Below are 13,650 nucleotides of genomic sequence, written 5' to 3'. Positions count from 1 at the left end.
ATAGCCAATTAAGGATTTATCGAGGAACATTTATCCAAATAAAAGCCAATCCTCTTTTAACAATTTAAGAAAAGAAGTTTAATCCTTTTAGAAATTCAGTTACTAATTCAATGTGATTTAAGCAATTCAAGCTGTCAATAAGTTTACAATTAATCCAAGTACAAGATACTTTTGGGTCCTGGATTACCCAGACAATAGCATAATAGTAGCTATGCACTTACTCTCGTCACCTCGTGCATACGTAGCCCCCACAAATAGGAGCACATAACCAATTAACTCACATATGGGGACAATTCCCTCTTACAAGGTTAGAAGGGAGACTCACCTTGCTCCGGAGATCCATAACCAGCATTCCACGCTCCTCCGAAGACTTAAATCGACGCACAATGCTCCAAACTAGCCAATGATTATACAAATTCATTAAGATATGCTAAGGTACTCATTATAATGCAATTTATAACAATTTCTAACCCCGATCGAAAAGTTGACAAAAATGCCCTCGGGCCCACGTGCCCGGATTCCAAAAAATTTCGAAGAAAAAGTTTACCCATGAACTCACGAACTCAAATATATGATTTTCCTTTAATTCCATACCCAAAATCGTGGTTAAATTTCAAGAATATAAATTCTAGGTCTTTCTACCAAAAACCCCATATTTCTACCAATACATGCTAAAATCCATACATAATCGATGTATTTAACTCAAGATGGATGGGATTAGCTTACCTTATCGTTGTTGATGAAAATCCCACTTGAAGCTCTCCCAAAAATCGCCGAAGCCAAGAAAATATGAGAGAAAATGGCCAAATCCCCATTTTTTTAAAACACCTCTCTGCCTCCAGCTCTTCCGCACCTGTGGTCCACCTACCGCTTCTGCGGTTCCGCAGGTGCGAGCCAATTCACCGCTTATGCGGTTCTTCCCCAGGCTCCCATTTTCCGCTTTTGCACTTCTAGTCCCGCAGATGCGGTTTCGCTTCTGCGGCCAAACGACCGCATCTGTGGTCCCAGCTCTCTTTTGCCAAATCCGCATTTGCAACTACTGGGCCGCTTCTACGGTTCCGCACTTGCGGCCCAATTCTCGCAGGTGCGGTTATGACAGCAACCAACAACTTCAGCATTCCAAAAATTCCATTTCCTATTCTTTAACCATCCGGAATCCACCCGAGGCCCCCGGGACCCCAACCAATCATACCAACCAGTCCCAAAACACGTTACGAACTTGCTCGAGGCCTCAAATCATATCAAACAATGCCAAAATCATGAATCGACCTCCAATCCAAGCTTTATGAACTTTAGAATTTCAAACTTCAACTTTTGATGTTTAAACCTATCAAATCATGTCCAATTGACCCCAAATTTTGCACACAAGTCATAATTGACATTAGGACCTACTCCAAAATCCGGAATCGGAATCCGGCCCCGATATCAAAAAGTCCACTTCCGGTCAAACTTTTCAAAAATCTTCAAATTCCTATCTTTAGCCAAATGACTTCAAGATGACCTACGGACCTCCGAATTCACCTCCGATCGCGCTCCTAACTCCAGAATCACCATACGGAGCTACTCCCAAACTTGGAATCCCAAACGGACATTGATAACATAGATATGCACTTCAAGCCAAACTTATGAAATTTCTTCCAAAATGCTAACTTCCACAATAGGTGCCAAAACGCTCCCCGGGTCATCCAAAACCCGATCCGGGTATACGATCAAGTCCAAAATTATCATACGAACCTGCTGGAACCTTCAGATCCTGATTCCGAGGTCATTTATTCTGAAATCTAATCTTAGTCAATTCCTTCAACTTTAAGCTTCCGAAGTGAGAATTCCCTTTCCAAATCAACTCTGAACTTCCCGAAATTCAATTCCGACCCTGCGAACAAGTCATAATACCTGAAATGAAGCTGATCATGGCCTCAGACTACTGAACGATGCGCTAGAGCTCAAAACGACCGATCGGGTCGTTACATCCTCTATAACCTCTTCTTTTATCTGCTTAGGAAATGTTAAATTCCTACTTACACCATCACTGTTTGAAACATATGTCATTGCCTTCTCATCATCATTGTCGCTAATGAGAACAACATTTGATCAAAGACACACCCTGTCAGGTATTATATTCAAGTTATTCTCTGTATCTAAGTTCATCCCGAGTAATAGTACCACGAGGATAATCACCAAAGCCACCAGACAGCTTTATGATGCCAATGAAGCAAGATGAGCTATTCAATAATACTCTTATTATAAAGAAGAAGAAAGAGACTGATCTAGAAAGGTGGGTCGAGGGCCGAGCCTCGACTATACATGTATGTTTTTTGCTTTTCATTAAGTATTTTGATATACTTTTGTATAAATTTTGAAATACTAATTCAATGTAATTTTTGTTATAGGTTTGCTTCACAACTGACGTGGAGGAATTCATACGCAGTCATCCACCTAATGAGTCGGGCGAGGAAATCCAACTTTCGGATGAGGATGCTGAAAGAACACTCCTTGAGTACTTTATATACTTTGAACTAGACAATAGAACCGGTTTTTGAATGGGCTTGTAATAAGCATTAACTTAGTTTTGTTAGCTTAATGTGTTAGTTGTATTAAACTTTATACTTTGTTGGTTTTAATGTTGTTGTTGTTGTTGTGTTGTTGTTGTTGCTTGTAATAGGGAATTTGGTATGCTGGCAGGTGGTGTAGTTGCCAAAACAGGCAGTTTCTGCCAAAATTATACCCAAAAAAGCGACAAACTTTGGTTGCTTTTCTTATTAAAAAAATATTTTTTGGGCAATAGCGACCAAGGTTGGTCGCTAATTACCCCAGATTTCTTAAAAAGCGACCAACTTTGGTCGCTATTCTATTAAAAAAAATAATTTCTGGAAAATATGTTTAAAAATAATTAAATTCTTGCAATTAGCGACCAATTTTGGTCGCTTATGTTTAAAAAAAATATTAAAAAAAGCGACCAACTTTGGTCGCTATTTTCCAAATTTTAAAATATAATATTTGGTTTACAGACCAAAGTTGGTCGCTATATTTTGATTAATAATAAATAAATAAATAAATAAACGTAATTTAAATATAGAGACTAACTTTGGTCGCTAAATTTAAATTATTAAAATACTAAAGCGACCAAAGTTGGTCTCTATATTTAAAACCAGAAATATTTGGTCTCTAAGGTAAAGCGACCAGCAAAATAGTGACCAAGCCAGTTTGGATGCTTTTTGGTCGCTTTTTGACCTATAAGCAACCAACTTTGGTTGCTTTTTGTGATCGCTTTTTTCCGAATTTCTAGTAGTGTGAGCAGATAACAGTGGAAGCATACCTCTTTTGTTTTAGTGTGGCGTGATGTGTCGAGGCGTGACGTCAGCATGTCGTGGAGGAGGCGGGATGGATGCCCGGATGTAGGGTTGATGCCTCTCTCGATTGAAATGGGATAGTTGGTCCCTTCGACCATCGTTGCGTCGATCTCTCCTTGTTTCGGTTTGGACCGATGTTAACCGTTGGATCGGACCATTTAGGTCATCCTTGTCTGCCCTTACTTCGGCGCAATAGGCATTATGGATTTCTTTCCACGTGGTGGGGGGGACTTCATGAGTCTACTTAGCAGCTTCTTGATTGTTTTTGACCCATTTCTATTTAACCCATTTTGGAAGGCTACTACCGCCATCCCTTCTGATACATCTGGTAAGCTCATTCTTACCTTATTGAATCGGGCTAGGAAATCCCGAAGCCCTTCACCTGTCGTCTGCCTGATGGTGAAGATGTCATTTACCCCGGCCTCCGCATTTTTCGCTCCCGTGTGAGCGGGGACAAATTTGTCTGCCATTTCTTCGAACAGTGATATTGATCGTGCGGGTAGTTGGGAATATCATATCAGCGCTCCCCCTGTCAGAGTTTCGCCGAACTTTTTCAACAGCACCGATGGCACCTGTTTTTTCGATAGATCATTGCCTTTTACTGTAGTGACGTAGTGGATTATGTGATCTTCCGGATCCGTGGTGCCATCATATATTTTCAAATATGGCGACATTTTGAAGGTTTTCGGAATAGAGTGGGGAGCCGCCCCTTCACTATATGGTTGTTCGACAAATTGGCCTACATCATGTTTTGGTAGCAGCTTCGGAGCGCCTGGTATTTTATCGACCCTTTCCTGATGCTCCTTCATCTGATCGTGGAGGGTTTTGTTCTCGTTTTCCATCTCTTCCATTTTCTTTAAGATGGCCGTAAGCGCATCGTTACCTACATCAATGACAGTATGAGTGTTACCTGTTCGTGGAGTTTCTGGCTCATCGACGACATTTGCGGTTTCTGTGGGTATTGTGCCTCCAATATCCCTTTGAGCAGGTTTGTCGAGTATGTTGCTCAAGATGTTTGTCAACCACTCTTCTAATAGCCTTTTCACAGCCGGTGGTGCTTCTCCTGCTGCGGATGTTGAGGTTTCTCTCTCGCGCGAGACAGTCACGCCTTCGTGTGGGGGAGGGGGAGAGGTGAGATCTCTCCCTCAGGTGTAGCACTTGGCGTTGCGTTTTCATTGTCTTCCCTACCTGCTTTGTTGAGGGAATCCAGAAGGTTGTTCGTGGCACCTACTATTGCCTTTAATCTTGCTTCTCCCTTTCCTGCCATTGTTGGCCTTTGCGAGGCTAAGAAGAGGTGATTTTTTCTTTCAAGGATCTAGACGAAACTAAGATCTCAGCTATAGAAATCTCCACAGACGACGCCAAATTGTTTGACTCAAAAGATATTGGAACCTTTTTGAATAAATCAATCAAAGAAAATGAAGGGGTAAATCTTAGCTAAGTATAATAATCTTTAGAACAAAAGGTATACAAGGTGAATACTGGGGGTAATATTTCTTGACCTTATCAAGATGAATCATCAAACAATAATGGTATTAATCGTTTATGTAAGCAAGTGTTACAGAGAGTGTTCTTAGTTGGAAAACCCGAAGAAGGCCCTTACAAGGTTGTTTTTACGCTATATATATAAGGGACAAACTCCTTTTAAGCCCCGAAAGACAAATCATAGAGAATATTCGAAAGAATATTCCTAATGCCCCCTAATGGACCTACACTACTGTGAAAGTCGTACAGTCTCTTGCTTGCTTGTCTATCATCCCTGCAGGATGTCGAGCTACGAGGATCTCGTCGCTTGTCGTATTCATCAACGGTCGTGGTCGTCCAAATTTGGACCCATACAGATATCAATGTTAGATCAAAATAATCTCTTGATCATTTCTTCATGGGTTGAAGAATAGAGTTGGCCGTTAATTTTCTTATGTTATTATTCACCTATTCTATTAAAAAATAATGACTTCTTTTCCCTTTTGTCAACTTAAAACATAAAAGTAATAACGCTTTCCTCGTAACTTTTTGTCGTTTATAATTAATATGCAAACATTCCTGGCCAAGCCAAATTAACACTTTGTAACTTTACATCCAGATATGGATACCATAAAAGATGAGACATTAATAGAAATAATCGTCGTTAGCGGCTAAAACAATCAAAGTTTATGTTGATGAGGTAGAAAAACTAGGACAGAAATGGCAAGTGTTCGCCTAAGAAAATCCACCCAAAAGAACCGGTCATTTTCTTGTGTAATTGGTCACGTAAAGGGAAAAAAAACATATGAGATTAGAAAGATTTGTGGTGTAGCATGAGAATTATGAAAACCACAAGATTTCCTACGTAGTAGGGTTCATACTTGTCTATATATAGAATGAAGTTTCCCTTAAGTTGAATTTCATAGCTGCCTAGCCTACCTTACATGTAAATAAAATGGATCGGTCAAGTAAAAAGGGGTCCAAATTGGCCTGTTGTTTCCCTGTTATCCTTGACCGATCCATGAAAAGCAGCTTCAAGCTATCTAAGAGTTCTTCTTCTGATAAGCTCAATAAAAGCAAGAGCTCTATCTGTAAGCTTCTTTCCCTATTCCTTTAAATTTGAAATTTCATCTTCATTTTTATATTCATAACATAGATGCATGTTTTGGGTTCTCAGTTGAAAGAATGAGTTCTGAAATATATATTTAATTTTATCTATATTTTTTATTTTTTTTGCATATATATAAAAATAGAACTAATTCTACCACAAAACACTAGGTTTTATCGAATCTGCGAACCCATTGCTAGATTGGCCAGTGCTTGACATCAATGTACTCATTCATGTGTTGTGTTCTTAAATTTTCCATGCTTAAGCAAACCGTATAGCGAGGGTGTCGACGGGATTTTGATCTATATATAACGAAAGAACGACATGGTTATCTCGTGAGTCAATAATATACATTCTCTCATAGGCGATTAGAGTCACCAGATTCACAAAGAATATAATCTTATTATATGTATACAATTCAAATGCTTTTCTTCATGTGTATATATCGAGCTAAAAGCAATATGTTAAGTTCCACATACAGAGCAGTTTGCCCTAGATTCGCCTCTATTAACATTCTCACATACTCATGTTTGCATCAAATGCATATATCTTGTTAGTGAATATTGTGTGTATCTTTAACATTATTGTAACATCTCTCCAAATTTTAGGTTCACCAACATCTCTATCCATGAAGAAAAGGGACCAGGAAAACAATCACCTGGTTGTTTGTTTCGGGGAGTTGTTGATTGACTTCGTTCCTACTGTATCTGAAGTTTCACTTGCAGAAGCGCCTGGTTTTAAGAAAGCTCCTGGTGGAGCTCCAGCTAATGTTGCAGTTGGTATAGCAAGATTAGGAGGTTCTTCCGCCTTTATTGGCAAGGTACTATATATTATAGTCACGTAAAGAATTTTTACACTTCAATATATTTTTACATGTTGTAACTGTCGTATTATCTAAGTTTTGTTTTTGGTTAAAAAGATCATAACAAAATACAGGGTCGATAACGACCAATATATTCCTAGAACTATCACTTAAACAAAATTTTCATTTGATGCATGCATTTGAACTTGTATTAAATTTTCCTCTGCATTTCATTTCTGTTGCAGGTGGGTGCAGATGAATTTGGTTATATGTTATCTGATATATTAAAACAGAACCATGTCGACAATTCTGGCATGCGTTTCGATACCCATGCAAGGACAGCATTAGCATTTGTCACTTTGAGAGCAGATGGTGAGAGAGAATTCATGTTTTTCCGCAATCCAAGTGCTGATATGCTTCTTACAGAGGCAGAGCTGGACAAAGATCTCATTCAAAAGGTAAATAAACATGCTTTTATTTTGCTAAAAAACTGATCACAAAAATGTTTTATTTTTTCTTTTCTTAATATTTGCAGGCAAGAATATTTCACTATGGGTCAATCTCTTTGATTGCGGAACCGTGTAGGTCAGCTCATCTTGCAGCCATGGAGATTGCCAAAAAAGCAGGCTGCATTCTCTCTTATGACCCAAATCTAAGGTTGCCCTTATGGCCATCCGCAGATGCTGCTCGTAAAGGCATCTTGAGCATTTGGGACCAAGCCGATGTTATTAAGGTACTTAATTTTTATGTACGGACAATATAAAAAGTTACATTACTTGATAAAAACACTTAAATATATAAACGTAACAATGTTGAGTATTAAAGTTATATATACATTCCGGGTTGACGTTTTTTGTTTTGATTCGACATGAAAATTGTAGGTAAGCGAAGACGAAATCACATTCTTAACAGATGGTGAGGACGCCTACGATGACAATGTGGTGATGACTAAGCTTTTCCGCCCTAACCTTAAGCTTTTGCTGGTAACCGAAGGTGGAGAAGGTTGCAGATACTATACTAAGGTATAGTGTAACCTTAAGTTTGTTTATTTTCTTATTATACAGGAAATGTTTTGGTTTGATTTCTAGAAAATACTTCAATTTTCTGGTCCAACCAGTTCTTCTTTTTAAAATTTAACAAATGGAAATTAATTTTTTTCCACTTTTTCATTTAATTTTGAAAACTAACGAGCTAGATAACTTATTGCAGAATTTTCATGGGAGAGTGAATGGCATTAAAGTAACAGCAGTTGATACCACAGGAGCAGGTGATGCATTTGTTGGTGGACTTCTCAACAGTATGGCCTCAGATCCAGACATTTATCAGGTAACAGTCCGACTCTTATAATTTCTTTTGTATTATCAGTGTATATAAATTATATTCTAATATTCAATCCTTATAAATGAAAGTTAAGTTTGTAATTGTCTTTTAATTTTTGGTTACAGGATGAGAAGAAGCTAAGGAATGCACTCCTTTTTGCCAATGGATGTGGAGCTATAACTGTAACAGAAAAAGGAGCAATTCCTGCGTTGCCAACAAAAGAAGCAGTGCTTAAAATCTTGGATGGTGCCACATCAAATCAAATTTCCCCCACCCACTGAAAAGCTTCCTTATTCCCACCCCTTCTATGACTAGTACTTGTGTAAAAATTATCATATATTCTGGAATTTAGTCCATTGCTATCCCGGTAACAAAAGCAAATATAATTTTTTTTTATATATATTACGGGGTGCACCTACTAATTATTGCGGAAGCCAAATGTATATAGTGTGAATGAGTCACAACTACTATACCAAAATTTATGGCAGCCACTAAATAATAAATAAGACAATAAAACAACAATAAAAGGAACACCAGAATTTATGAGGTTCGGCCAATTTTGCCTACTTCCTCGGACACAACCAATATTTTATTCCACTCCAAAAATACAAGTGAAATAATACTAAAGAGAGAAGATACAAATGCCTTAAGAAGATAAGAAGGCAAATGAGAGGTGTGTTTAAATATTAAACATTAGCCCTCCTTTTATAAGGGAAAAATCCCAACAACTTTTCTCCCCAACCGATGTGGGAGTTTGACAACTTCAACAAATCTTCACCTTGGCAAAATTCCACATCTTCAATTTTCTCTTAATAACAAATTTTGGTTGTGTCTTCATCCTCAATCTTCAATGTTCAACAATGTTGATCAAATCCAAACAATGTTGAAACTTGACCGCAGTCACCACTTTTGTCAGCATATCAGCAGGATTCTCTGTAGTATGAATTTTCTTCACCGTGACTCCACCTTCTTTTATGATTTCTCGTACGAAATGATACCGAACATCTATGTGCTTCGTCCTTGCATGATAAACTTGGTTCTTCGCTAATTAAATAGCACTTTGACTATCAGAAAAAAAATGTGATACTTTTTTGTTCAACACCAAGCTCCTTTAGCAATCCTTGAAGCCAAATTGCTTCCTTCACAGCCTCTGTAATAGCCATATACTCTGCCTCTGTTGTAGACAAAGCAACTGTTGACTGCAAAGTAGACTTCCAACTAACTGGTGCCTTTGCAAAAGTAAACACATAACCAGTAGTTGATCTTCGTTTGTCCAGATCACCCGCAAAATCTGAGTCACAATATCCAACTACAGACTGATTGTCTTCCTGCTCAAAAACTAACCCGACATCTACAGTATTATGAATATACCGTAGAATCCACTTCACAGCTTGCCAATGCTCCTTCCCTGGATTGTGCATATATCTGCTAATAACTCCAACAGCTTGTGAAATGTCAGGCCTTGTGCAAACCATTGCATACATCAAGCTACCAACAACATTTGCGTATGGTACCTTTGACATATACTCTCGTTCAGCTTCATCCATTGGCGACATAGTAGTACTTAGCTTAAAATGGGAAGCAAGTGGAGTACTAACTGGCTTAGTCTTGTCATCTATGCCAAAACGTTGAAGTACTCTCTTCAAATATTCCTTTTGAGATAAACAGAGTTTCTTTGAACGTCTATCTCTAATTATCTCCATGCCAAGAATTTTCTTTGCCTCACCCAAATCCTTCATCTCGAACTCCTTCTTCAGTTGAATCTTCAACTTATCAATTTCTTCCGAATTCTTGGAAGCTATCAACATATCATCAACATATAGGAGAAGATATACAAAGGAACCATCTTTAAGCTTGTGCAAATACACACAATGATCGTATTTGCTTCTCTTGTACCCTTGCCGCAACATAAACTCGTCAAATCGCTTGTACCATTGTCTAGAAGATTGTTTCAATCCGTACAATGATTTTTCAAGTTTGCACACCATATTTTCTTTTCCAGCAACTTTGAATCCTTCTGGCTGAGTCATGTAGATTTCCTCCTCCAAGTTTCCATGTAAAAATGCAGTTTTTACATCCATCTAAACTAGTTCCAAATCCAACTGTGATACCAAAGCCAACATAATTCTAATGGAGGAATGTTTTACAACTGGAGAAAACACTTCATTGTAATCAATTCCCTCCTTTTGAGCATATCCTTTGGCCACCAATCTTGCTTTGTAGCGAACATCTTCTTGGTTAGGAAATCCTTCTTTCTTTGCAAATACCCATTTGCACCCAATTGCTTTCTTTCCCTTCGGGAGATTGGCCAATCTCCATGTATGATTCTGATGAAGGGACTGTATTTCATCATTCATGGCAATCCTCCACTTATCTTCTTCTGAACTTTGGACAGCATCTTTATAAGTGGTAGGAACATCATCAGCTACAATTGAGGTTGCACAAGCAACTGTCTCTATGAGACGAACAGGTTTCGTTATTGTTCCTTTTTGGCCTGCTGGTTGCTACTGATTCAAGTTGTTGTTGAGATTCCTGAGTTGGAATCTCCCTCTCTACTGGCTCTTCTTCCAGAGGATAATCTTCATTTGTTTCCTCCTCTGCTTCTTGTGTAGGAAAAATAAATTTTCCCTCAAACTCCACCTGCTTAGAAGCACCCTCATTTTGTTTGGTATCTTCTGTTACCTTATTTACCATAGCAGATTCATCAAAGGTAACATCCCTGCTGAATATTACTTTCTTTGTCATAGGACACCATAAGCGATATCCTTTGACTCCAGAAGTAATCCCCATAAAAATAGCCTTTTTTTGCTCTTGGATCCAATTTTGACTCTGTCACATGATAATATGCAGTTGAGCCAAACACGTGCAAAGAGTCATAATCTACAACAGGCTTTCCATACCATTTTTCAAATGGTGTCTTGCCATCAATAACAGTAGATGGTAGACGATTAATGAGGTGGCATGCATATGTAATTGCCTCAGCCTAAAATTCTTTGCCCAAGCCAGCATTGGACAACATACATCGTACCTTCTTCAGCAAGGTCTGGTTCATACGTTCTGCCACTCCATTCTGTTGTGGTGTATGTCTGACAGTGAAGTGTCGGACGATGCCATCATTTTCACAGACCTTATTGAAATGATCATTTTTGTATTCACCTCCATTATCTGTGCGAATACACTTGATCCTCCTGCCTGTTTGATTCTCCACCATCGTCTTCCATTTGAGAAAAATTCCCAGCACTTCATCTTTGCTTTTCATTGTATACACCCACACTCTTCGGGAAAAATCATCAACAAAGGTTACAAAATAGTGCTTCCCACCCAATGAAGGTGTTTTGGAAGGACCCCAAACATCAGAGTGTACATAATCCAAAATGCCTTTAGTATTATGGATCGCTGTACCAAATTTAACCCTTGTCTGTTTCCCTTTGACACAATGCTCACAAAACTCCAAGTTGCAAGTCTTTACTCCTTTTAACAATCCTTGATCTGATAGAGTTTTCAAGGATTTTCCTCCAGCATGTCCCAAGCGCATGTGCCATAGCTTGGTTGCTTCTGCCTCTTTGCCGTCACTGGATGCCACTGTCGCTGTCCCAATAACTGTACTACCACGATAACGGTACACAATCATATTATTGTTCTTCCGATTAGCCTTCATTACAACTAGTGCAACGGAGCATACTTTCGTCACTCCATTTTCTACAATGATTTTGAACCCTTTTGATTCTAGGGCTCCCACTGAGATGAGATTCTTCTTCAAATCCGGTACATATCGAACATCTGTTAATATTCTGATCATTCCATCATGGTTCCTTAATCATATTGAACCAATGCCATATAAGGTAAGAGGACTGTTATCCGCTGTGTGGACGACTCCATATTCTCCTTCTTGAAAATCCATGAACCAGTCCCTATTGGGACACATATGATAGCTACAAGCCGAGTTCATCAACCATATGTCTGATGATGTTGATGGCTTTGTTGTAACTAATGAGAAGTCTGAATCATCACCATCACCTACATTTGAATCCATAATGGCCTTTCCATTGTTATGTTTGGCCTTATTCTTCAACTTCGGACAATCTTTCTTCCAGTGTCCCTTTTCTCGACAAAAGACACATTCATTTTTGTTGGGTTTAGATCTTGACTTGGATCTTCCCTTCTTTGTCCTCATTTGATTTTGAGGATGACCCCTCACAACCGGTGCTTCTCCTTCTCCGCCCTTCTGTTTTTCTCCCTTTCTTTGTTCATAGCTGTACAAAGCCGAACAACTTCTCTGAGAGAAATTTCATCATTCCCATGGAGTAGAGTAGTTTCAAGGTGCTCGTACTCATCAGGAAGTGACTCCAACAACATCAAGGCCAAGTCACCATCATCAAAAGTTGCATCCATATTTTGCAAATTTGTGACCAACTTATTGAAACTGGTGATATGTTCATTCATCGTGGTACCAGGAACATAGGTGAAGCGAAACAGTCTCTTCTTCATGTATAATTTATTTTGACTGTTTTTCTTCAAAAATTTATCCTCCAGTGCTTTCCATAATTTACTTGCAGAAGTTTCCTTTGTGTATGGATATTTCTGCTCTCTAGCAAGGTAGGATCGAATGGTACCGCAAGTAACACGGTTGATAATTCTCCAATCTTCTTCTCCAATAACATCTGGTCTCTTTTCTTCAATAGCAAGATCCAGCCCTTGTTGAAAAAGGACATCTAGAACCTCACCTTGCCACATCCCAAAATGTCCTAACCCATCAAAAATTTCTACCGCAAATTTCGCATTTGACACAATTCTTGTCATAAGCGAAGATGTCAATGATGACGTATTGTTGACACTTGATGTAGATTCTTCTTGTTTATTGTCTCACATCTTTGACACAAATATTATTTAATAGCTGACGACACAAATCAAGATTATTTCCTTTTCTGGTGTGGAAGATCAGACTAAGCTGCAACCACAGAGCATACTCAGACAGAACCTTGACTCAGTTACCAAGATAAATCTTTTCTGATATGGAAGATCAGACTATGCTGCAATCACATAGCATACTTAGACAGTACCTTGGCTCTGATACCAATTGTTGCGAAAGCCAAATGTATATAGTGTGAATGAGTCACAACTACTATACCAAAATTTATGGCAGCCACTAAATAATAAATAAGACAATAAAGCAACAATAAAAGGAACACCAGAATTTACGAGGTTCGGCCAATTTTGCCTACTTCCTCGGACACAACCAATATTTTATTCCACTCCAAAAATACAAGTGAAATAATACTAAAGAGAGAAGATACAAATGCCTTAAGAAGATAAGAAGGCAAATGAGAGGTGTGTTTAAATCCTAAATATTAGGCCTCCTTTTATAAGGGAAAAATCCCAACAATTTTTCTCCCCAACCGATGTGGGAGTTTGACAACTTCAACACTAATTTTAACTTATGGATTTGTATTTTGCGTGTAGATATTTATACCCGAACGTCAGATCATTTGATAGGATGGTGAACATAATAAAATACGGTTCACCTCTCAATTATTTTGTATGTTATATGGCCCAGGACAAGGTAGCACTTGTAATATTTCGGCATGTGATGCATTTTATTTGGGTGG

At 38.5% G+C, this 13,650-nt stretch overlaps 1 protein-coding gene across 1 annotated transcript; it reads left to right on the top strand.

The window, feature by feature from the left end:
* The first annotated feature begins 5,742 nt into the window (after window positions 1–5,742).
* On the top strand, window positions 5,743–8,444 carry LOC104230912 (probable fructokinase-7). Its single transcript, XM_009783819.2, has 7 exons — window positions 5,743–5,905; window positions 6,531–6,742; window positions 6,970–7,182; window positions 7,260–7,457; window positions 7,606–7,746; window positions 7,934–8,050; window positions 8,170–8,444. Exons 1-7 carry the CDS (start codon window positions 5,770–5,772, stop codon window positions 8,323–8,325), a joined length of 1,173 nt encoding a protein of 390 aa, XP_009782121.1. The 5' UTR covers window positions 5,743–5,769; the 3' UTR covers window positions 8,326–8,444.
* Window positions 8,445–13,650: the final 5,206 nt, after the last annotated feature.

This window comes from Nicotiana sylvestris, chromosome 8 (assembly GCF_000393655.2).
Source record: "Nicotiana sylvestris chromosome 8, ASM39365v2, whole genome shotgun sequence".
Classification (NCBI taxonomy): Eukaryota; Viridiplantae; Streptophyta; class Magnoliopsida; order Solanales; family Solanaceae; genus Nicotiana; species Nicotiana sylvestris.
Note: the sequence above shows the minus strand (reverse complement) of the source record. Positions and strands in the feature narration are given on the sequence as shown.

Bases quoted from the DNA above. Each gene is read 5' to 3' on its own strand.
- LOC104230912 (XM_009783819.2), top strand. From the start codon at position 5,770: ATGGATCGGTCAAGTAAAAAGGGGTCCAAATTGGCCTGTTGTTTCCCT. The intron at 7,458-7,605 runs GTACTTAATTTT...TGAAAATTGTAG, and splicing joins ACCAAGCCGATGTTATTAAG to GTAAGCGAAGACGAAATCAC. The intron at 7,747-7,933 runs GTATAGTGTAAC...AACTTATTGCAG, and splicing joins GTTGCAGATACTATACTAAG to AATTTTCATGGGAGAGTGAA.